At 32.2% G+C, this 26,852-nt stretch overlaps 1 protein-coding gene across 5 annotated transcripts in view; it reads right to left on the reverse strand.

Moving 5' to 3' along the window:
* Positions 1-26,852, reverse strand: part of Unc13c (unc-13 homolog C) — a 583,769-nt gene that overhangs the window by 180,176 nt on the left and 376,741 nt on the right. For all 5 annotated transcript variants that reach the window (XM_048793668.1, XM_015480644.2, XM_048793667.1 and 2 more), the window contains 2 exons: positions 25,339-25,472; positions 6,790-6,875 (listed from right to left, as the gene is read on the reverse strand). In XM_048793668.1, coding sequence (XP_048649625.1) covers positions 6,790-6,875; positions 25,339-25,472 — 220 coding nt within the window. The remainder of the gene's footprint in view (positions 1-6,789; positions 6,876-25,338; positions 25,473-26,852) is intronic.

A 26,852-nucleotide genomic window follows, 5' to 3' on the forward strand; every position in this document is an offset into this window, starting at 1 on the left:
AAAAAAAAAAAAAAAAAAATCATTGCCAAGACCAAAGACAAGGAATTTTTTTTTGCCTAGGAGTCTTAGAGTTTCAGGCTTCATGTTTAAGTCTTTAATCCATTTTGAGCTAATTCTTTATGTGATGCAAGATAAGAGTCTAATTTCATTCTTTTTCATGTTAATATCCAGTTTTCCCAACACCATTTGTTGAGGAAACTATCTTTTCCTCTGTTAGAGTCTGTAAACAAGTCAGGATGGCGCCTGACATTTTGCCAGAGAAATGTTAGAGTCTGTAAACAAGTCTGGATGGCGCCTGGCAAAATGCCAGAGGGAGTGGTTTGTGAAGTAACACCAGCGAGCCATTAAGTGTGGAGATTTCTTATTGGTTGACTGATGTATCTAGTTTATGCTAATTAAGATAAGCTGTGTAAAATGTATAAATACCTCTGTTGTCCTACAATTAACGGCTCCCACTCCTGTTGTATCATCTACACAAGTTCCTCGTCACCCCCTGGTTAGTTTGCCCAGCCAGCCAGGCTGCAGCATTCCTCAATATATATATTCTTGGTGACCTTATCAGAGATTACTTGACCACATATGTGTTGATTTATTTCTGGGCTCTTTATTCTGTTCCATTGGTCTATGTGCCTTTTGAAAAATGTTAGTGCCACTTTTTTTTTTTATTGTTATAGTTTTGTAGATTTTGAAATCAGGATGTGTGGTGCCACCAGCTTTGCTTATTTTTGCTCAACATTGCTGTGGCTCTTCAGGATCTTCTGTGGCTTCATATGAGTTTTAAGATAATTTTTTTTCCTATTTTTGTGAAGCACACCATTGGACTTTTGGTGGGGATTACATTAATTCTATAAATGTAATAAAAATGATATTTTAAAATGGTTAAATATAAATATTTAGAATGAAAATTTTAAGAATGTTACTCTTCCAATCCATGAAAACAGGATATCTTCCCATTTAGTTGTGTCTTCTTACTTTCTTTCATGAGTGTCATACTTGTCAGTATATAGAAATAAGAAATGTCAGATGTTACCAGAGAGGTAATATTAACTGCAGAAAGTAATAATTTTTTCTACCAAAAGATGAGGATCAAGATAAATTGGCAACCAGAGATTTGTGATGGTAGTCCTGAGGATCAGCATGTAAGCCAGAAAGATGTCACATATGAAATTACTAGTCTGCGGCAGACCAAGTATAAGGTTGACCAGAAAGATGTTAGGTCTGAGAATAAAAACAGTGAGGCTAGAGAAACTTTAGTGGCGACAGGGTAGTTCATTTTTTATAACTAAGGTACCCAGGAAGACCAGGAGAGACAGATCATGCCTTTAGGGGCCCATTATCTTTGTGGTGACATGGTCAAGAACAATATTCTTAAATTCAGTGGGTAATCTGGGACCTATATTTGAGTGAATGGCAATCAAAAGAGACCACAGTGATTTTAGAGAAGCCCCCCAACATACATGTGACGGAAGGGAAGGACTTCCATGAGGCATTGAGTACACAAACATTTGTAAGTCAAAAAAAGACTGCACATGAAGCAGAGAATACAAAGTTCATGGCAACAGCTGTGCATGTTACAAGGGTGAGCTGCCAAAAACATTATAAAGAGCCAGTCTGAGAATCATCACCATATGGTGAGGTCCAACAGGATACCTAAGCAACAGATGACAAAGATTAGTGATAAGAAGACAGAATTACCAGAATTTAGACATTACATCTAACTACAATGTTGAAGCCTCGATGCCACTCAGCCCATGGTGACCATTACTTCAAGATTTGTTGGAAATGGAGAAAAGCTTTCCCCCTCAACTCCAAGTCTCTTCAGTCAGAAAATGCATTTTAATAATATTCCCGGGTGATTCTGAGCACAGTGAATTTTGAAGAGCATTGATCTGAGAGACTTTACTAATGCCAGGTGAAAGATGATTTTGTTTTACAAATTGCAACCAATTCAATTTCTGAGTTACCTAAGTAAAAGTCGTTTTTAACTAATTTATTTTTCAGTGAGTTTTAATTGTTTTCTTTTACTTAAGGAGTCAGCTGAGAATTTGACAAGTATAATACACACCCTTCCCTTGATGCAATTTCAGAATATGACCTGAAGTTCAGCCAAAAACCCATTTAAGAACCGGTGTTTTAAGGAATCTCAAGCACTCTTACAGAATCGTTCATTAGAAACCACCTACCACATGTTGGGACCTCTCAGGACTTTATAGAGACTTTGAAGAAATATACATATGTTAGACAAATAGTGTGCTATACAGGAAGTGCCCAACTTAAGAATCACCAAGCAGCCAAGATGACAAATATAATGTTTGCAGGGCTCTGCAGTTATCAGTGAAACATTTTAGTCACTTACAAGCATCTAGACATTCTAACACTATTGTCAATTGTTTCCAAGTTCTTGTTTACAAAATTATAATCTTATTATCATAATGACTAGCATTTGTTGAATATTTATTATGTGCTAGAAAATTAACTCTCCCTAACCCTCATATCTGTCTTTTTTACAACTCCTTTATAAATTATATATTTTTGTCCCTAGTTTGCAAATGCAAAAACAGGATTAGTAAGTTGATGATATTGTTCAAAATCATCACTAATAAGTAAATGAAAAGTAGTAGAGCGTGAAGTAAAATCTTGGTCTAAATAACTGTAAAACCCATGTTTTAGAAAATCTTTAGAAAGTCTGCATAACCAACTACATTTCAATATAAAATAAGACATTTTATAGGAAAATTTTCCTTCCTGTACTCTCTTTTCTAATGATGAGTAATTTTTTTCTATTACATAATTTATCATATTTTCATTCAAAAATTTAACTTCATAGTGATTATATCACTTATTGTTTATCTAATTATAAGGTGATTAAGGTCATGTATGAAAACAAAATAAGTTGGCTCATATAGGTTGAACAAAGTTGTGGGTAAAGACGTTTTTTGTATTTTAATTAAATTATTTCTTTTGTAGCAGCTGATGAGTTCGTGAAGTAAAACAAAGAGCTACACCCAAAAGCTGCAAGCCCACGAATTCCAGCCAGCTCTGCTCTGTTGACCTGACTTCATCAGAGGTTGCTCACGAGTCAGGCTCAGATGCTTTAATCACAAGACGAATTATGTAGCCCAAATTATATAATCACAACACAGAGTCTTTCTAGGTCAGCAGCTTGAAGAACTGTTCTACAGTCAATTAATTTTACAGTGTTCTATAAGGCAAATTGGCAGAGTAAGAACAGTACTATCAATGCATTAAAAAAAAAAAACTTGCTAGAGGACTGTTTTTAAGTATATGCTTTCCACTTCCTGAGATACTGTTAGTTCTCATTTTTCTCTAATAATTACTGTTCATGCCACATTAAAATAAAGACACATTTCTTAAAGTCACCTACCAAATCCAAATGGCAAAAGGGAAGAGGAAGAGATAGTGATCAGATTGTCATGTGTTTGTAAACTTCCTCCTGGAAGATAAAACCTTCAATGACTCCTACAGGGGGCATTTCAAGACTGACATGTCTTCTTCCCTTTGCATAACTGCAACATCATCCTCCATTAACACAGTGCTTCAGAGTTTGCAAAGTTCATTAAAATATCATTTGATCCTCATACCAACCTGGGAACTATTATCACCATTTTATAGATAAGAAAACTAATGTTTGGAAAGGTTATGCATGAATTGCCCAAGCTGCAGAGCAAGTTAAATGATAAAGCTTTCTGAATTGTGTTCCCTAGACTCTCAAATCTTTACACACATTCAGTTGGAACATGGTAAGTATACTGGCTTTGTCTGCAAGGTTCTCTGTACAGGGTTGTCCCTATTCCAGTTTGACTGAAATAAATAAATACATACTGAATTTGTATTAAGATTCAGTGAATATAAAGGTGACAGATATAATCGCGAAACAAACAAACAAAAAGACCTTTTATTCTAATGGAAGAGGGATAAACTATTAACTGCATTCCAAGTGATTACCTCACATTACTAATTATGCATCCCTGAAAATAGGTATAAATATGCAAATGTAACAACTATTGAATTGTACAAATAGGTGACTTATATGATATGTTAGGAAATCAAACAAATAAAAATTCTTGTTCAGAAAGAGATTATTGTCTCCAAAAAGCCAATAAAAATCACAACATCTTAATTATTCCTTGAAATTGTGCTACTTTTGATGATACAACCTCAGCATTTTTTTTTTTTTTTGGTATTGAGTACAAAATTAACCCATAATCAATAATCAACCAATCAAAGTTGCAGGTATTTCACCTGTAGCATTCCTAACTTAATTGTCTCAATTATAATAAAATCTTGAGGTTTATATTTCTTAACATAAATATTATACTTGTCTAAAATTACTATGTTAAAGTGAAGATTACATAAAATAGTCAAGTAGTTGCACACATGTTTCTATGTAAGCAAAACAGGGACTCAGCCCAGCCAAATGTGTACTAGCAACCAATGCCTGCTAATTCCAAATATTTCAGGTACCTCTGTAATGTGTATGAGGGGAGCCATCCACTACCCAGTCCTCTGATCCCACAGGAACCTTTCATTTTTCAGGTGAGGACAGTAAAACACATCACTTGAATGTTTCTAAGATCATGTAGCAAAAGGTCTGGAATATACATCTCCTTTATCACCCTTTCCATTACTTCATTGAGAAGGGACTACCTGGTAGTCTTGGTTCAATGAGTAGTTCATGAGTAACTTTTACTTTCTAGGCGTCACTCTAGGCAATATAGTTATAATAGTAAAAATCTAAGACAAGATTTAACAATATGATGAAGAAGAAACACAAGAAATAATCAAATGAACAATCATAAACAAACAAATGAAAGACAATACTATGTTGCCATAGAGAAGGTTAAAACAAAATTATTTGGCAATTATAGATACTGTGTAACATCTGCTGAGTCCCACACAGCTGCTTGTAAAGGTTGGTGGGAAGAGAAAGCCAGGCAGTGGAACAGCTGGTGTAAAAGCCCTAATGGAGGAGTGAACTGTGAATGTGGGGAGGACAAGACAGGAATTGATGACAATTCCCACACGATTGTGCCCATAATTCCAACAGGAAGTAGGGGAGAGGAAGTAGGTTTTGACAGAGGAGATTAAGATTTCTGTGCTGATTCCATAAGGTTAGAAGTGTTTGATAGATATTCAAGGAGGGTGGGAGTATGCAGGAGATAGACCCAGAGGAATAAATGTTATCCTAAGGAACTTCCTTGCTTAGTTGGCTGGTGGTTCTTGCCTGATGTTTAGGAGACTTTCTGGATCCCCAAGAGACAGTTACAGATGAGTGGTATAAAAAGATGTGGATATTAGGAGGCAGAGGCAGAGAGGGCTGGGCCATCTATACACTGGAGAAGGAACACCTCATTGCACCAAAAGGAGATTGTGCCTCTGAGCAATACTGGTGCAATTTTAAAGATCAGATAAAATTCTCTATTTGTGGGTGGGATACCCTGACTTTCCCAGAAATTCAGTTTATAAACTATTGTGTATCTTACTTTTCAATTAAGAAACACTTTTGAATGTTCCCTTTGCATCTGCTAGCCTCAAGCTTCCTTTAGGACAACGGTAAAAAGCAGTGGCACAGTGAGCAGGAACTCCCAACCAGGCTTACCCCGCCAATCAAAACGATTTAAGTTGCAAATCTGAATAAGATATGCCCTTGCTGAAGACTGTTTATGGTCCTTCATTTCTCTTGGTGTGGAATTAAATTCCTCACCCTGGCCCACAAGGCCCTGTATTCTGGTCCTTGCCATTTTTTCCCAGACTCACTTCTTACTACCTCTTTCTAGCCAGTTCTACTGTGTTCTCTGTTCTCAAGTGCATCTTGTACTTGTACTAATTGTTACTGCTTGGTCCTCTGCCAGGAGGTTTCTTGCTCCTACTTCTCATTTGGGTTTTTTTCAAGATCAATTTTTCTTAGGGGAAGTTCTTTTGGAAAGCCTGCCTTGCCTGCTTCTCTAAAGTCTGATTTAGGTTCCTCTCTTCTAGTCACTCCATCATCATTAACCTTGACTACTCCACATTGCAACTGTCTGCTTGTAGCAATACTTGAAACTTTCTACGTAGTCTTGTTGAAGGCAGGGACTGTGGCTATCTGATTTACTCCTGAATCCCACACACAGAGTATACCCATGCTAATTTAGTATCTATGGGCTCAATATATGTTTGTTGAGTAAGTACATAGACATTTTTCTATAGGATGTGAGTTCTTAGGAGACAGGAAGCTGGTTTACGATCCCATCACTAATTCTTAACAGTGTAGGTGCTCAAACAATATTTATAAAAATGTTTGAACTTACAGCTGTATTTTTCTTGTTTTACATTGTATGACTTGGACTTGTCGAGAGTGGAATGTTTTGATGAAAACCCTTGGCATTTTCTTGTGTGAGCTTCAGTTAATACTTTCTCCTGCCACCCATGGATACTATTTCCAAGTCCATATAGATAAATACCTGGTCTTGTACTATTCATCCACTTCTCAATACGGCAGCCTTAGTAAGTAAACTGCCACAAAATATTCCTATCTGACCATTATCCTACAGAGAATTATCCATATGATCCTGCAATTTAGGCCACCTGATTAAAGCATTTGTTACTTCTATAGGACTTTCAAATGCTCTGAGACCTTTATCTTCTTACCAGGTGAAAATACGTTTTTAAACTAAGATGATAACAATTGTCAATATTTTTAATGAATTAATTCCTTATGTTTAAAGTCAAGAACATAAATCACAATTTAATTAAGGCAAACATTCTAATAAGTATAGATTTTGTACTTACCTTCTAGAGCATATTTCATATCGAGAGCAAAAAGAGTCCACATGATTTCAGCACTTATTTTCCCCATATTTAGTTCTTGAGGAAACCTAAAATGAAGTACATTTGATTAGTGTATCAAAAAGAGGAATATGCCTGCAACAAAACCAACAAGCGCGAGTGCACGCGCACATACATACACACGATCTCAATTGGTATTTTGAAACTTAAATGCAGAAGTTTTTCATTGATCAAATATTTAACCTCTGAACTTCTCATGGTTAAAAATTAATAAAACTAAATGCATACAAATTAGTTTTTAGCATTATATTTTATTTTCTTTGTATAAAAATAACTTGCTGTGAAATACCTGCTGTGAGAAATTTCATAAGCAAAAGTATTTATGAACTACTGTGAGGTAGCTTACTTTTAAATACTTTTGCTTATGAACATTCATAAGTAGAGGAAGAGAAGTACACACATATACACACACCAGAGTACTGTGCTAAAAACTTTTTGGGTGATGGGAAAGTAGACATTTTATATTAAGTTATGTTATTATGTTGGTGCCAAAGTCATGATGCTCAGGCCTCTCCAAGAATTTCTTGTAATGAGTTTGTGCCTAAAGAGCCCCTTCAGTTTTATCAAACACTCCATCTTCCTATGTCTTGATTTTGAGGATAGGTCCAATGACCCTGAATAGCATTTTGTGGTCACCATGATTTTGTACATAGAAAATGGCCAAAATACTGCTAAAAAGTTGTCTTCTTTAAAAATGTCTAACAAAGTATTAAGAAAAGCTACTAAAAATAATTTCTCAGTATATAAATTTATATTAAATACAAAATTTATATATGTACAATGAACCTTAGAAATTGAAATTAAAATGACAGTGTTATTTATAGTTGCAACAATACTTTTGAATACTTTATACAAATATAAAAATACATACAAGATATATATATATATATATATGTGTATATATATATATATATATATATATATATATATACATATAAAGAAAACTTCATCATATTGAAAAAAGAAATCAAAGGATACCTACATAGAGAAAATAATGTATTCATGGATTTCATGGATTGGTACTTTAATATTACTAGAATGTCAATTTTTCAAATTGATGTATAGATTCAATGTAATCACGATCAGAATTCCAGAGGACATTTTTGTAGAAATGACAAGCTGATTCTAAAATTGACATGGTAAATGCAAAACTCTAGAAGAGCCAAGATAAAATTAAAAAAAAAAGCTGATAGACTTACATTGCCTATCTTTAAAGCTTTCTATGAAACTAGAGTAATCAATCCATTACATCTCCAAATACAAACTCACCTTTCAACAAGGTGAAAAAGTAAGTCAATAGAGAAAATGCACTCTTTTCAATAAGTGATGCTAGAATAATTGGATATTACATGCATAAAAGAAAAGTGAATCTCTGTCCCTACTTTATAACATATACAAATTAACGCAAAATGGATCACAGATCTAAATGCCACACCTAGGACTATGAAATTTCTAAAACAGAACATTGTAGAAATTCTTTGTGATCTTATATTAGACAATGTTTGCTTAGATGTGGCACAGAAAGTGCAATCTATAAATAAAATAGTGATAAATTGGACATCATAAATTAAATGAAATCAAATTTTCAAAAGATACTACTGAGAAAATGGAAAGATAAGACATAGATCAGGAGAAAAATGTTTTCAAAATGTGTCAGCTTTTGCATCGTTGGTAGGATTGCAGACTAGAACAACCACTTTGAAAAGAAGAATGGAAATTCCTCAAAAAACTAGATATGGAACCACCATATGACCCAGCTTTCCCACACCTTGCTATTTATCCAAAAAACAAAAACAAAAACAAACGAAAACTAAAATCAGCATGCTGTAGTAATACAGCTACCTCTGCATTTATAGAAGTATAATTCATGATAGCAAAATTATGAAATCAAACCAGGTGCCCATAATAGTTGAATGGGTAAAGAAATTGTAGTACACACACACACACACACACACACACACGCACACACGATGAAGTTCTATTCAGCCATAAACAAGAATGAAATTATGGCATTTTCCATAAATAGATGGAAATGGAGAACATCACACTAAGTTAAATAAGCCAAACTCAGAAAATCAAGGGTCAAATATCTTCTCTCATATGCAGATGCTAGAGAACAATAAAGGAAAGGGGAAAGGAAGAATAGGATAACATAAAGATAAAGGGAAGATCAGTAATGTAGAAGAAGGAGATGAAGAAGCAGAGTGGAGGGGTAAGTAAGGGAAGACAATGCAGAATAAATTTTTAAAAAATCATGTTCTGAACATAAATAAATATACCACAGGGTATTTCACCTTTATGCATAAGTAGAAAGAGCCAACAATATATAAATAAATAAATGAATAAAAGGAAATCTAGAAGAAGGAGAATGAGAGAGGAGAGGGAAGAAGGGAGGGAAAAGGGGAAGGAAAAGGGGGGATCATGAACTGAAATCCAATTCCATATATGTACGAGTTTGTTGAGATGAACCCAACAACTATGTATAACTATAAAGCTCTAATAAAAAATGTGTCTGATGAATTTGCATCCAGAATATACAAATTATATCAAGTCTCCACAAGAGGAAAACTTTTATTCAATTAAAACATGGCATATGATTTGAATGACATTTCAGGAAGAAAGAAAACCAGATGGGAAAAATACACATGTAAATATGCTAGATATCATTAGTAATTAGGCACATGCCAATTAAAATTACTATATAATCCATAGTTTGTCTATTAGAATCGTTAAAAAATAAACAAAAACTAAAAGCAAAAACAAAAGTTTGACAATACAGAGCACTGGCAAAGATACAAAAGAATATAGAGGAGATGGAACTAGCACATTTATGCTGAGAATGCCAAATGTTACAGTAATGTTGGAAAATAGTTTGACAATATCTTATATACATTTGTAGCAGTCCCACTCAGGGTATTTATCCAAAAGAAATGTGAATTTATGTTTATGCCAAAAGGTATATATGAATATTTCTAGTAGTTTATTTCACAGTCATCAAAATCTGCAAATAATTAAAATATTTTAGCAATAAAAGAATAAACTGTGATAGATCCATAAAATGGAATGCTGCTAATCAATAAAAGTAAATTACTGATGTATGTGATACTGTGGATGAGGAAAAAAATGAAGCATGCTAATTAAAAGATGCCAGACTCAAAACCTATGTATTAATTGATTCTCTTTATAGTTCATATGGAAAGGTAAAAATATAGGTTAAAAAGGCATATTATTGATTACCAAGGGTTTGAAATAGGGAGAGGAATATTAAAGAAATTTTGGGAGATAAGAAGATTCCACATCTTAATTTTAGTGGCCATGTGACTAACTGTCTATCAATTATAAATTTCATTTTTTACTACTTTCTTTGGGTTTAACATGTTATTCTTTTTCTATCTTCTTAAGAAATAAAATTTATTTGGGGTACTTTGGACATTTTCGAATGTGCTAGTACCCTTCCCTGAGACACTGAGGTGAATATAATGGAATTTAGAGGCTAAGGTGTTATAAAACATGATTAATACATTTAAGCAATTAAGTAACAAAATAGAGAAACTCAGCAGTGATCTGGACACTAATGAAAGGATCAAATGGAAATTCTACCGCTGCAAACTATAACAAATTTGAATATATGAATTTAATAGTAGGTTAGTTAAAACTAAAGAGTGAATTAATAAACATAAAGATAGGCCAGAAGAAAATATTCACAGAAGACTTCAACACAGCTAGGGACTAAGACCATTCAAAGCAAGACAACATTTGATTCAAATTGTTTTCTAGGATTCAGATTTTTAAAGCCCCAAAGGCTGTGGAATTTACCAAGACCCACTGCTTTGTAGGCTCTGTTTTCCCATTACTCTCCTTTCCCCTTATTCAGCTTCTTGGTTTTTCAGCTGCTGCTTCCTAATAGCTTCTCAGCCTCTCAGTCTCAGATTAGTCAGTTTCTCGAGAGAAAGAAAACATCCACCATGCTTTTCTAACAGACACATGCCATAAAGGTGTAGAGAAATTCATGAGTATATAAAAAAATATTTAAAACATGTTAGTAGTTGTGTTTGGGTGAGGATTAAAGGGAACTGAAGTCAAGGAGGCATATGCATGCATAAACTTTCAATCAAATTTTTCATATTTATTTTAGAAAATAATCCAGAAATTTTATAAATTTACAAGTAATAAAGTAAGATGTAATATAATGCAAATGACTGCTAATGCCATTTGTTCAACATCCCTATAACAAGTAGCTATTATCCAAAAGTCCAGCAAGTGCTGAGGGCCAATTACTTGCTACTAAATAAAACAGACAGGGTCTTTGGTTCTCTGAAGCTTACAATCTAATAGGACCAGAAATTTAAAAAAAATAAGTATGCACCCAAAATTAAAAAGTGGGATACGTGCTATGAAAGAAAATACAGGGTGAAAGGATACGAAAATTTGTGGGAAGCAGTGGTTTTACTATAAAGTTTTAGTAAAACAGTAACTATCACGATTGGTTCTCACCAGAAGTGGCAGCAGTTACACTGAGAATGATTCCTGTGACCTCTACAGAAATGGCCAGCAGTAAGAATAATTTTGGCAACAAGAGATTTTGAAGCTTTGTTTATCAGGCACCAGTAGGGATAGGAAATTTGGAGTATGCTGTAAGTGATGTTGCCCACAGTGATATCAAAGGGGATCAGAAAAAGACCTACACAGAGAATAGGAGCATGGAGAATAGAAAAGGAGAATGAAGAATGTCCAAGGTAACCGAGGGACACTGAGGGGACAGCCCAGAGAGCACAAGCTACAAGAGCCAAAGATATTCTACGAGGCTGCTTTTGCATTCTGTTTTTTACCCTTGAGTGGATGTGATACTAAGAAACATGGTTGACAACTGAAAAGGATATAATATAGCAGTAAGTGGAAACTACTGAAAAAGATAAAGCCAAAAATATAAGATGCAGAAGAACATACTGGTATGGGCATTCACAGAAGTTAGTTGAAGAAAGTGAGATTTGTGTGGATTTTTGAAGAAGGATAAATAAAATTAATTGTGCAACCAATTAATGACTGTAATTATTATATGAAAAGACTCTCCATGTGACTTCTAAAATATTTTTTCTTTAATCTAGAAGATTCCACGGAATAATTTTAAAACAGAACCTAAAAATAAGAAGTTAGTCTCAGGGTTTTCTCAGTTACATAAGCACCATCAAGTTTGATTTTTATTCTTGAAAAACTGTGGTTAAAGGTTCTCATATCTGCTGTTAAATCCTTAAAAGGGCAAAACCTAAACCAAAAATAAAAACACCACTTAAAATAAAAACAACACTCTGGAAAAATACACACAGTCCTTAAAAAAAGTAATGGGATCATAATATTCATGTGAAAAGAACTGTTACAAGTCTATAGGAAGAAGATGAATGTTTAAAAAGTGGCTGATGAGATGAATGGGTAATTAAAAAAGAAAAAACCCATAAAAACTTAATAAACATAGGAAAAGAGATGTTTACCTACTCTAATATCAGACATTTCAATGAAATGACAGTGAAAAATATTTACTTATCTAACTAAAAGCCATTAAAAAAAAAAACCCTGATGAACATTTAGGCCTTTTTTAAAATTTATTTTTTAGGTGTAGATGGACACAACATAATGCCTTTATTTTTATGTGGTGCTGAGGATCGAACCCAGGTCCCGCCCGTGCTAGGCGAGTGCTCTACTGCTGAGCCACAATCCCAGCCCAATTAGGCCTTTTTTGAACCTGATTTTTCTCATAGGTATCTGATGATTCTCCATAGGCCTCCAGTTCTTGTACCATACCCTCTATGAATTTAAATTTCAAGATGTAATTTTTGCTAAATACACTTTAATAGAGAAAAAAATTTTCATGTCTGAGATATCTGGGTGCATTTGGAAATATTTCTCTTTCTAACATAGTTTAATAAAAGGCATCATCACTATTTATCCTGTGAATGTAGATAACCTTGTCATCATCAACCTCTGCCACACTCCACAGTGTCTCTTCCTTCTACTCTCCTGTGGATTCTTCTTTGGCATGCCTATGGCATTTGCCTCTGTCTTTCTATTAATACTCTCACATCCCTAACTCCAGATATTGTTCTTACCTACCTCAAGAATTGCCTCAGACTGTTAGTTCATCTCTTGGCCTCCATGTCTTCTATTTCCCATATATGGAACCCTCTATACTACCACCTAATTCACCATTTATAAACAAAGACCATAATATTTCAAACCATCTTGAAAAAACCATCAATTGCTTATAACATTTCTTAACATGACTATCTTGGCTCCTGGCCATCTGATTCCAAATCTCACTTCTTTCATCTCCATTCTCCAACTAACCGTGGTCTAATTTTCCACATTACTTACTGTTTATTGATATATTTGATGTTGATATCTTCTGGTCATTTCCCCCTTCCTATTTTCTCTCCTCTTTTATTTCTATATAATCTTAAATACTATTTCTCTCTTCAAAACACAGCCCAGGTATCACCTCCCTCTAAAGTTGTCTGAAGTACTCAAAGAGGATTAACAATGATTAAATTACTGGCACAGATAAGGAAATCGAAAAGTGCATAGTCACTATAAACTGGATCATAACTCAATGAATATTAAATTTGTGACAGTGTATTACAGATTATGTAAATTTATAATTTACTCTTGGCACAGGATTTAACTTACCTAGCAGGATTTTATTGATGTTTGCTTAAAGTTTAGAACAGATCAAAATTATATTTTTTTTCTTTAGCCATTTTTCCTTAGAATTATAAAATATTTCTTTTGATAGGGCTCAGAATATTCTACCCCAAAATATGACACCTTCAAATACTGAATATTTTAAGTTGAAGCAATTTGAGAAATGGCATGTGCAGGGAAGACTTTTGGATTTTCCCCTGAAGCAAGTCTGCAGGTCTTCCCTCACATGAAAGGTGAGAGGAGCCATCCCTATACCCAGAGGAAAGGAGCCTCCTTATCTTTGAGGACACAGGGAATCCAAAAGGAATCTGAGTGAACAGGTCTTCCTGTTTTCCCCAGTGAATACACTTATCTCATACTTACTGTATTTTTTTTTTCCTGAAACAGCTGTTCTCAGTTGTACTCTTCATCAAATCTAGCACAAAATCACTCAGATTTAACCAATTCTTGGCTCTTCATGTTCTTATAAAAGCTCCTATGATTCATAAAGCTGACAGTAAATAAGTCTTTATGCTTTTCTTTTGTTAATCTGTCTTTTGTTATTGGGACCTTGGCTAAGAACTAAGAAAATTAGAAGGAAAAGATATTTTCCTTTCCCTGAACTTCTTTCACCCTAGTGTCCTTGCACCACCAACATTTTATATGTATATTTTATATATATTACATATATAATTTAAGTATTATTTTATATACATACATATGCACACTCATATATATAAGAATATATACACACATATGTTTCTGCTCCAAATAGTTTAAGTAACCCCAAAAGCCAGAGCATAACCTGGTAATATTTACAAATTTTATAATTTTATAATACAAATATTTTATAATGCTGAATATTTTAAGTTGAAGCAATTTGAGAAATGGCATGTGCAGGGAAGACTTTTGGATTTTCCAAATAAACACATGAATATATGTTGGTTTTTAAAACCAAGTTTCCAAAATAATACCTTTACTCCATTCCATCTATGGAAAAAATGGAGAAAAAAATCAAAATTGTGAACAAAATACAACAGATCAAAAATAAAAGAAAATTGTTGCTTGAAGAGGAAAGACATCCTATTTTTCTCTCAATATATATTTTGTCAAGTACCCAGTAAACTGCTAGTTAGGCTTTAAGTTTCCAATTTTTTTTTTTAACTTTTTAAAAATAAATTTATTTATTTATTTATTTTTTATGTGGTGCTGAGGATTGAACCCAGTACCTTACACTTTCAAGGCAAGTACTTCACCACTGATCTATAGCCCCAGCCCTAAGTTTCCAATTTTTAAGAGACAAAAAAAAATTATATTTTCATAATAGTGTTTTTTGCACTGTATTCAAATTTTCTTCATAGATTTGTAAATATGTGGCTTCAGTTTGGCACCAAAATTTATGTGCTTAATTTATGCTTCATTCCCAGTTCCAAAGCATGATTTTAAAAGCAAAGTTGTTTTCCTCCAACACCCTCCATTGTTGTTTACTGTTGCCTTTTCTTTGGGTAGCTAAGAAGTCTGCACCATCTACATATTTATGCTAGGGGATAATTTTCCATAATTTAACACATTTCCGGCTATTTCTTCTATATAATCCACAGCAGTAAGAGCCTGAGGCTAAACCTCAATGAAGTTCAGAAGACAGAGATCTGATTTTCCCTCTCCTACCTACCTAATTTACCCAATAGAGCAGTTAGTAGTCTTTTAAAATATTAATTATCTCTTCCGCAAATGGGATGATAATAATTGTATTATTATTATTATTATTATTATTAGTTTTACATGCTGTTATTTGAATTAAATGAGATTTTTATAGTAAATATTTTGTATACTCACTACCACATAATGAACATTCAATAAATTTTTGCTGCTGTTGATAATAAAATTCTAATTATAAGTGAGATATAAAGGAAAGTATTATTCAGATTCCATTGATTTCTAATGGAAAAATAATTATCACACAAAATGAATGGAAGTTTATATTTGTGTTTTCTAGTTTTTAGTCACCAGGAAAAAAAATGTTAATAGAATTAATAGCAATAAACTTGATTGCAGAGGAAAAATTTGTTTTTATGTACTCACAGGAGTAAACTAGTTTTATAGCTTAAGAAATCCTAACTGACACACTAGCAGTTCATATGCTAATCAGAAATAAATTCCAAACTGTAATAGAAGAAGAACTGAAAAACCTATTAACTTTCTGCAACCATTTCCTGTTTGCTACTCAGAGGAATAATATATATTTAAAAGTTTAAAAAGTATACATAAAATGCTATATTAATGCTACTATTCCATTAAAATGTATGCATATATATTCATGTGTTTATCTTTCTCATATTGAAGTAGGATAGAAGAAAGGATAAAAGATAGGTAGAAATGAGACCAAAAGAAGACAGAGAAAACTAAAACTTTAATCTGAAAGTCTTGTGTTGAAGTTTCTCATGTTTTTCTCACAAGGCCAGTATTTCTCCCAGGCCTATTACTACCAAACTCGAGAAATCTGTTTATCTTAATGTGACTACAAATTCACTCACTTATGAAAATTGCTTTCTGTTCTGTTAATGAGCCTACACAATGCACTAACACATTCACTTTTAGAAAGGCTGAACAAAAGGTAATGTAATGTTCTTTTTTCCTTTTTTTTAAAGGTAAGCTATTTTAAGAACCTATAATATAGGTACATTCACAATGTTACCTATGAACCAGGTAGAGGGGACAACATAGACCTAAGAATCCAGAGACCGGCTGAACATAATAAAATATCTTGTGTCATCAGGTTGATTCCATCCCCACATATCTCCCTATGTCCACCCCTTCTTACAAGTTTTCTTTAAAAGAAGAGCCTGTGATCACCAAAACATTACTTCACACTCTTCAGATAGCTGGTATTCTGCTTGGAGAATGTAGATTATCACCTTTTACTTTCTGATAGGGCTCCTCTGATAAAACCTGGTGCATTCTTAAATTCTTTTCTGTCTTAAGAGCTTGCAAGGTCCAGGTAGAGATATCCTCTGCCTAGGGACCTCCTTGAACCCCTTTCTGGTACAACACTAATCTGAATTTGTTACATTTTCTATATACAAATTAAACTCTCTAATGTAAAGTCTACTTCTTCATTCTCCATGCAGTCATAGCTTAACTTAACCTATAATTTATCAAGAGGCGGTTTAATGAAATAACTGATCCATTCTACCATTATAAGAATATCTCCTGTTTTTAATTTGCAGCAATTAATACAAAGCATAAATATTTTAAACCTTGAGTCTTATGAGATTCAACAATTTAATAAACCAATTTATTATCTTGCAAATCTCTTAGTGAAATAAGGAAAACATAATCTACTGCTGCCAAACTTGATCATTCTGATTCATTAGTCACAACAGATAAAATTAGAATCCATTAAATGTGAAGTATTATTGTGATGTGCAAAGATGTCTTTGAAGAAGTATGTTCATTGTAATAAATGAGTAAGCAATGGCTCTGTGCTAATGCCTCTGTGCTACACAACGGAAACTTTATGATAGCTAGAACTCAGGAGACATTTAGTTTGTTGTGCTCTTTCAGCTTATTATTTTAAAAAGGTTCTGTTAGGATGTTCTGCATTTAAGAACACTTGACATACATGAATGCAACTAACTGTCATTATCATAAACAGACAGAACAACTGAGAAGGATAAATTTTATTGAGCAGGACTTTATTGATTTATTATAAACTACTCTTATAAGTGAAAGGTGTATTAAAGAGAAACTGAAACCATAACACTGCATTTAAAGCTGAAAATCAGGTTATAGATTGGTAAGTGAGCTCATCTAATTGAATACTTCCTATATTGACAAGTTTTCCTTTTGTAGTTAGGTTTTCTCTTTTTATAAAATCAGTCAATTGCAAATGCTATTTAAAACCAATCACCCTTTTATCTTTTTGTTTTCCCTTTATTTGCATTTATGACTTAAGGTATTATTTTAATGAACTTGAATCTTCAAGCACATACTTAATTTTAATGTGAAAAATAAAACTGGGGATGAATTTAGTTTAACTACTGAGATTAACATTGTATAAAACAACAGAAATGCCTTCCAGAAATGGGAAAGGGGGTGGAGATGGACAAGGACAGCCTAAATAACTGGTTATTTATTCCTGTGATAACACATTTCTTACTTTTTTTCTATTACTTTACATTCTATTGAAACTGGTGCCATTTAACTTTTTGTAAGTAGTTGTGTTGCAAATAATCATAACCAGATCCAGATTAATCATTAAAACATCAGAAGATGTTTGGGTTGGACTGAAGGATTGATGTCCATCATCTTACTCCTGGAATCATTTTCCTTATAATCAATATCTTTGTTAATTCAAAGGGTTGTTTAGATTCTGAATCTGCCTCTTACTAGATATGTGGTCTTGAGAAAGAAAGTCATTTAATCACCTCTGTGCTTCAGATTCAGCATCTGAAAGTCAGAGAAAATGATGGTACCGATGTTATGAGAATAAAATTATGTAAACTACGAAAATGCTTAGTGCAATGCCTGATCCCATTCAATTTTCATAGTTCCCTATATGAAGATGATGATGTATGTAACATATATCTACTTGTATCAGAATTTTCTAGCAAGCAAATCAAAACCTTAAAAAAAAATCCAGGATCAACTTGTTTGTTCCTCTGTGATGTGTAATTAGGGAAGTGAAAAATTGGACATTTCATCAAGAGTTTAATTCTTGTTCTTTTCATATGATGTATTGTTTGGGTAATTTGCAGAGAAACAATTGATCTACTTTTAAATGGCTATAATTTACATGAGTCAAAACTTTCAAAATTGGTTATGTTTTCTTTTATACTGTAATGTCAAAAAAATCTTTTTGGCACAAATGTTTGAATTTTTTTGGCTATCCTTTTCCCTCAGTTGAGTCCTGATTGCAACAAGTCAAATATAAAAAGGCATTTTTAACAAAAATCAGGGACATTTGACTACCAATTAGGAAATAGTTCCATGGGGCATTTAACTGTGGAATAGGGATTACCCAATACCAACTTTATTATTTTCAGTTGTGATCTGATATTGGGACGTCCAAAAAATTAGCTATGATTTTTAGAAATAAATTCTGAAGCATGAAGGAATTAAATAAAATGTGCCTTGAGTTTTGTTTAAATATTTCAGAGAAAACAAAAATCGAGTATATTTGAAAAAGTTGAGAAAATTTGGTAACTATTGAATTTAAGAGATGGATATATGATGTTGTATTGTACATTTCCCTGTACTTTTTAATATGATGAACACTTTTATAACACTTTAATATAAAAAATAATTTAGGAAAGGTAGCAGAATACAACAGTTACTAATATGGCATTATATAAAAATGTGGATGTGTAACCGATGTGATTCTGCAATCTGTATTTGGGGTAAAAGTGGGAGTTCATAACCCACTTGAATCTAATGTATGAAATATGATATGTCAAGAGCTTTGTAATGTTTTGAACAACCAATAAAAAAAATAAATAAAAATAATAATTTAGAAAAGCCATAGGGCAAAAAAAGAAATCAACAGCTTTACTACTTTGAACATTATTTCCAGAACAAAAAGAACAAGATAAAAGTCCCTGATCAAAGTAATTTATACCCAATCTCCCTCACCACAACAAATGAAATACATTACCTTTTAAAATACACAATTTGAGAATAATATATCTTATGGGTTTTCCCATAACCCCAATGAAATAAAAACAGCATACTTCTTTGCAAATGAAATGGTAAATTTTTTAAAATTTGTCCATTTTCTACTCAACACATTGGATACTATGATATATATTTTTAATGCAGAGTAAAAATAAGCTGCAATTTCAGTGTATGTATACTTTTGAAGAAAGCTAAAAGAAAACCAAAGATAATACAATCAGAGTAAAGGGATAACTTTTTGTAAGTAGTTGTGTTACAAATAGAAGGGATGAAATATGTTTTGGATTTTATTTTGATAAGCATTATAAAAATGAAGGAAAAATAATAACATCTCAAATGAAATAAGAGTAAAATTTTATGAATATATACAAAGAAATATTATTTCTTTAGGTATATACAGTAAACTTCCCTTATATATTTAATTGACATCAATCTAAAACAATTTCATATCTAAGTATACAATTGCTTCCTGCATATAACACTTAAATATCACATAGGTAATCGAATCTCTATAATTTTCTTATATTGATATGTCCTTCTGTATTCATTACCTTAAAAAATGTATGTCTATAAATATAGCAAGCACTTCATTATTTTCTACCTTCTTCCTTAACATTCCCATCAATGTAGTAAAAAAATATTACTTGATTTATCTTCTTAATACTTCATAAACTTGACCCAAATACTCTATCGTTATGTACAAGGCCCTCATATTTTTTCAATGGGTTTCTGCTGTAGTTGCTTAATAGTTATCTCCACTAACAAAGACAATAATAAAGAAAACAAATAAATCTAATAGCAAAAATAATTAAGAAATTTAATAAAACCCAAAACTGTTTTTTCTAAAAATATCAACAAAATCCATGTCTACACAGTTGAACAAGAAAAAGAGAGAAGATATAAAATATCAATATTAAGGATGAGACAGAGGAAAGCATTTCAGATTTTATAGACAAGAAGAAGATAATAAGAGAATGTCATGAGCAATTATATGATAGGAAATTTGAAGACTAAAATGTAGTGAAAATAATCATTTGAAAGACACAAATTGCAAAATCTTAATGAAGAACAAATGAGTAATCTGATTATCCCTACATCTAATAAAGAAATTGTAGTTTTAGTCTAAAAAACCTCTACAAAGAAAACTTTAGTCCCAGATGACATTCCTGGTAAATCCTACAAAATCTCAAAAAACAAATTTTCAATTTTATAAATACTTTTCTGGAAAATAATCAAAACAAAGACAATACTTTCCAACTCACTATATGAAGCCATAATTATATTGATATAAACATCATAAAAAGATATTATAAGCAAAGATGGGAGTATAGCTTATGGGTAGAGCACTTGCCCAGCATGTATGAGGACTTGGTTGGATAGCAAGCATGGGGCAGAGGATATAAAAAGAAACACACTAATATCTTCATAAAAATAGAAGGAAAAATTGAATCTGATATATAAGAAGGATTACATATTAAGATTATGGGAAATACATCCCAGAAACCTAAGCTCAGTTTAAATTTAAAAATCAGTTAAGTACAATTCGTCATGCTAGTAGACTTGAATAAAAAATTATATAATTATTCTAATATAAGTAGAAATGATATTTGAGAAAATAAAATAGCTATTCATAATAAAAACTCTCAGAATAATAGGAATAGGACTAAACTTCATCAATTTCATAAAGAATATCTGTAAAAATCCCTCAGTTAACATCATATATATTGGTGAAAGATTCCAAGCTTTCCCCATAAGATTGGAATTACAACAAGGATATTTTATCTGCTCTTACTAGTTTTAGTCAATACTGTACTAGAGATATTATTGTACTAGAGAAATAAGGCAAGAAAAATAACAAATGACATCCATATTGGAAAGAAATGAGTTGGGCTATCTTTATTGTTGACAAGATCATTAGAAATCTACAAAAATAGAAGTAAATTTAGAAAGGCTGACAATGGCCTTTCTAAATTTAGAGGAATACATAAAATAACTGTATTTTACCAACAAAGAGAATTGAAGGAAAATATATAATTTTCAATAGCAATCAAGATATATTTTAAAAGATTTGGAAAAAAATTTGCAAAACCTATTCACTAAGAATGACAAACATTGCCTTGAGAAATGAAAGACCTTAATGAATGGAGATATATACTATGCTTATAGACCATAAGAACTGATCTATTTATGGTTTCAGTTTTCCCCAAATTGATTCATATATTCAACATAATTACAATCAAAAGTTCAACAGGCATTTTTCTTTCAGAAATTCACAAATTCAAAATTTAAGTGGAATTGCAAAGGAACTAGATTAATGAAACAGCTTTTTAAAATACAAAGTTAACAAGCTTATGATATTTGAGAATATGTCATAAAACCACCTTTACCAAGAAGAGTGGTACTAATGTAATGATTATATATATATATATATATATATATATATATATATATATATATATATATACACACACACACACACACACACACACACAGAACAGAATAGAAAGAAAGAACAGAATTAGACTCTTATGTATATAGTCAATTGCTTTTTGACAAAGGTGCCAAAACAATTCAATTAAGAAAGGATAATTTTACAACAAGTGGAGCTGAAAATTTTAGATAAATATATATAAGCAAACCAATGAACCTTAAAATCTCTTGTCACACATGTATAAAAAAGTTAACTGGAAATGAATGATAGATCTCAATGTGAGATATCTAGAATAAAACCGTGATGTTGCAAGTTGATCCTGGGTGTTGCAAGAATTTCTTAAATAGCATATGAAAAGCCTGAACGATAAAATAATCTGGTCAATAAATTTGATTACTCAAATCAGAATTAGAAAAAAAAACACACAAAACCTTTGCTCTTTAAAAGATACTAATTAAAAATGACAAAGAAAGTTACAAACTAGGACAATATATTATAAAATTTTTGTCTGATAACAGACCTTCATCTAGAATACATAAATCAGTAAAACAACACAATAACAAGGAAACACTCCAATTTGGAAATGGGAAAATGATGTGAACACAAACCATCAAAAATATGAATTGCAAATAAATACATGAAAAGAAGGTCTACTATATTAGGATTCAAGAAATTTGAAATACTGCTATAAAATTTTTTAAAAGGGTAAAATTAGAAGACTAATAGTCCCAAGTATTAGAAAGGTGCAGTCACTTTGGAAAATGATCAAACAGAAATGAAATATGTTTATAGAAGACAATAAACAAATATCCACAACAACTTCATCTTAAAAAAAATCCAAACAATGATTAACAGATGAATAGATAAATATATTGTGGTATAGTCATACAATAGAATATTACTCAAAAAGAAAAACTCAAAACAACATGAATGAGTCTTGAAATAGTTAAATTGAAGTAAAGAAGACAGATCTGAGAGTGCATGTAATAATAACATTTCCAAACTAATTTATAGCATCAGAAAGCAAATGAGTGACTGCCTGGGGACAGTGGAGGGACTGGGTAGTGCCCTACTACCCAGCCCCTCCAATGGCACATGGGAACTTACTAAAGAGAGAGATTTCTTCATTATCTCAATAGGGACTATGGTTTTGTGGCTAAATGCGTATATCAAAACTAATCAAATTACATGCTTTAAAATGTGCAGTTTTATTATATTTAATAGTAGCTTGATAAACCAGTTAGAGAGAGAAAACCTATATCTAATTCTGAAATATTCTGACTAATATTTTTCAGTGTCAGTGAAATTTGTATAAGCCTCTAGAAAGCAACCTCATAAAAAAAGTTTAAAATTGAGAGAATGTTGCTTAAATAATGAATCAATTAATCAATCAATAAAGCAAAAACAGAGAAAATAGATATTGACTCACACACAAGGATTTACTTTATTCATTCATTCAATAAGTATATATGCCTGAATATATATAGTGATCAAAATAGAAGAAATCCTTTTCTTCATGTTTACATTCTACAATTACTATAAGTGTCGAATATGATATGTCAAGAAATTTGTAATGTTTTGAACAACCCACAATAAAAAATTAAAAAAAAATAAAAAATAAAATAAAATCTTTTTAAAGAAAAAAAAAACTAACAAAAGCTTACAATTATTTCTCAGTCATAAAAGCAATAAAAAATTCATTCAATAAATTATTTATATCAATAATCCTAGATTACACAGAAGGAGATTTTAAAATGTCCTGTATTTTTTAATCATTTACTAGCCATGTCTTCCAAAATAAAACCCAAACCTGTTTTAGCTTGACATATCTTTCACAAATTGGTTTGGGCCTCATCTGTTAGTACACACAGGGCACATGAGAGACTCTTCATAAATATTGCAGACTTCAGTGTCATTGCAGATTTTCTGACTCCAAATTTAGGAGAGGGCTCAGAATCTGCAAAGTCAACTTGTAGCTCCTGTGATCCAGACCTGTGGTCTGTATTTCTTACTCTGTGAAACACAGCCCAAGTAGCCAATGGGATGAATAATGAAACTTGATGTGACGATGCATTATGTAATTAAAGCAGATGTGAACAAAAATTTCATCAAATTATACAAATGCTACATTGGCCACCAAGACCACATCTCAATATCCACTTGAGTTCACTGTAAGGCATTAATTAAAATGAGTAAGAAACAAAATTGAATGATCTCAGTTAAGCAAAAAAGCTTTAGAATATCCTTAAAATCTGAACAAATACAATCATATCACTTTTATATGGTTTATGTTATATAACTTTTATATTATGATCGAATCAAATATAATCAAGTAACTTAAATTGTATTTCTCAGAAAATGTTTGTTTTTACATTATTGGTCTCCCAATCTTTAGAAAAACCAGTTACTCTGTCCTCAAGAAAGATCCAAAGAATGAACGAGAAAGTAAATCTATTCCAAGAAACTGGCAGATATCAAGTAGACAAAATACTTCCCAGGACCCATGATGTGAAAAGGACATGCCTTGAATTAAGAGAGGTCACCTAGTCCTAACAAAGGAGAATAAAATAGTGAGGTTTCTACAGGTGGTGGTCAGGAGACATTGTGACTAGCAGGAATCAAACGTGGGTACAAGGATTAGGTCTGGAGAAAAGTGGTAAAAAAGTGAAAAGATAAATGGGAAGCTGTAGTGGTTGCAGACAGAAGATAGGACATATCCTCCACAATTAGGAGGAAACTGAGGCAGGAGATAATGGATGATTGAGAGGCAGAAAGGGTGAAAATTGGGATATTTTATTCATCCTGCAATTGGAATTTTAATTTAATCCATCAAAACTTTTAACTCTATAAAACTGGTTCTCTGTTGAGCTACTTCATTGTTCTACTTCATAGTTTGCCTACTTCTACTGTCCTGGCTGCCCACGTCATTTCATGTCTTACCAACTAACTACTCCAGTTAACACAACTGTGAGTTCCTGGTTTGTAGTCTGTTAATTTTCACCTTCAATATGTATAACATTAAATTAAATTGGATCTTGGAAATTATCTAGTAGTATGTCTTTATTTCACATAGAAGAAAACTGAGACCCAGGAAAATTAGAGAATTTGCCAAAGGTCTCATAGATAGTGGCATTTTGAGAAGATGATTATTTTAAACTTATAGAATAGTCATGAATTTAACCTATCTACCCTATCTTGAGGAATAGAACCACAGGTCATAGGTTGCAAAAGTGGACTTGTTCTACTAAATATTGCATTAACTTTATTAAATCCAACATGCACAACTACTTTGGAGGCATTTTTTTGGCCAAGGTCTTTATTATTAAAAGCCACAGTGGAATATGTTTAATACTAGCTCTATAACATTTTTTTTTTTATTTGGGGAAGCAGAGTACTTTTTATCTTTGGAAATAATGGAATGGTTATGAAAAGAACCACAGGAAAGAGGGAACTTTTCTAGATGAAATAAAAATAAAGTCTTGAGAAATATGTCTCCATGTCCAAACAACCATACTCGACAAGGTTGAAACTGAAAAATTCATAGTATTGCTGAATTGATATTTACTGATAAAAATTAAAAAAATACTGTTTTCTGAAGCTTAATTTTAGAAAAGTTTTTTACTGGCATCATAATACAGGCTGTGCATAAAATGTACATTTTTTAACGTTAGTGGAATGAAACCCAACCCATTCATTTCTAAAAACAGAATACTTACTGATTTAGCACTGGTGTGTAGGCGGTTTTATCCTCATCAATGATGGTGACCATCAATGTAATCAGTTGGGGCCAAAAATCCAAATTCTTGGTGGTGGGTCCCTGATCTTCCCGAGGAATGTCCTGTTTCTTATTCTGCTCACAAGGTACACAACATGCAAAAGAAAAGGTTAAATGGGATGATTTTAGATGTCACTGTCAAATAGGAGGATCAGATAAAAATGTTATGAGAAACTCTTAAATCATCTGAGACAAAGCTGTTGAACTCATGTTTCCTTTCTTCCTTGAATGGCATTCCACAAGATAAATTCAGAGAGGCCACGCCTGTATTTCTAATCATTCCTTTGTTTTGTTTTACCTTACAGTGCTCTTTTATTTGGATATAGAATAAATGTTTCTTTTCCTTCTACTGCAATTTATGCCCACAGAGTATTGCAGAAATTATCCTCTCAATGTGGCTTCTTTCACAAATAGAGATTGAGCTTCATGTATGTAAAGATGGGTGTGTTTATGAATGTGTGTATTTGTGTGTGTGTGTATGTGTAACTTATGTGTAAATGTTTTAGCCAAAGTCACAAAGTGTGCAGAATTCAAAACTGCCTCATTACAAAATCATACTGTGAAATTCTACAGTGTTATATAAACTGTCTGGAATTTCTCCTGTATGCCCACAAATTTATTCAATTAACTAAAATTTTGTAAATCTATCATCTTCTCTTTTCCTGTTTATTTAAATAATCTTTGAATGCTCAATTTACTACACTTTCTGAATTTTTTTAACCCTCACCTCTTAAAAGGAGAGTGTGGCCTGGAATGATCTGAATTTACTTCAACCTTTATACTTCTTTTCAACATATAGATAAGTTATTCTGGTTATTTATTTTGGTGGGTATTCATACAGCAATTTCTTCATATATACTTTTAAAATTAGGTGAAAAAATATAGGCAGAGGTAATTTCCACTCAAGTATGCAAATAAGTGTGGAACATATGGCTTATATGACTATTTTTGCTAAATCATCTACAAGATTATAGGTCTAGGATATCTGAAAACTTCAATTTGTGGCTCAGGAAACACAAAAACTCTGATGAAAATGGTATATTCAGTTTTACATGGCCCAATCTATTGTCATATTTAATTGCTATTTCTTTTGCCATGATTAAATCAGCCACCTGTGCTGAATGGTTGTATATGTATATCTTCCAATGTCAGCCAAGACATATACATGGATAACCTGTCACCCTATTATTGTTCTCAGTTGAGTTAAAATATGGCCCCATAGTTCATTCACTTATTACTAGAGACCTGTACACACAGACTTTAGGGATACATATTATCTTAGGGTAGTTCCAAAAGCTATCTATTTAACTTTATGTTGAAAACGTAAAGGATGTTAAAACTTGTAGAGCTAAATGGTCAAAAAATTAGTGATTGACATAAATTACTTCAAATAGCCAGAACAAACTATAAGCAATCTTCAGAATCTAAAGAATATATATATATATATATATATAT

This window comes from Marmota marmota, unplaced genomic scaffold (genome assembly GCF_001458135.2).
Source record: "Marmota marmota marmota unplaced genomic scaffold, marMar, whole genome shotgun sequence".
In the NCBI taxonomy this organism is placed as follows: Eukaryota; Metazoa; Chordata; class Mammalia; order Rodentia; family Sciuridae; genus Marmota; species Marmota marmota.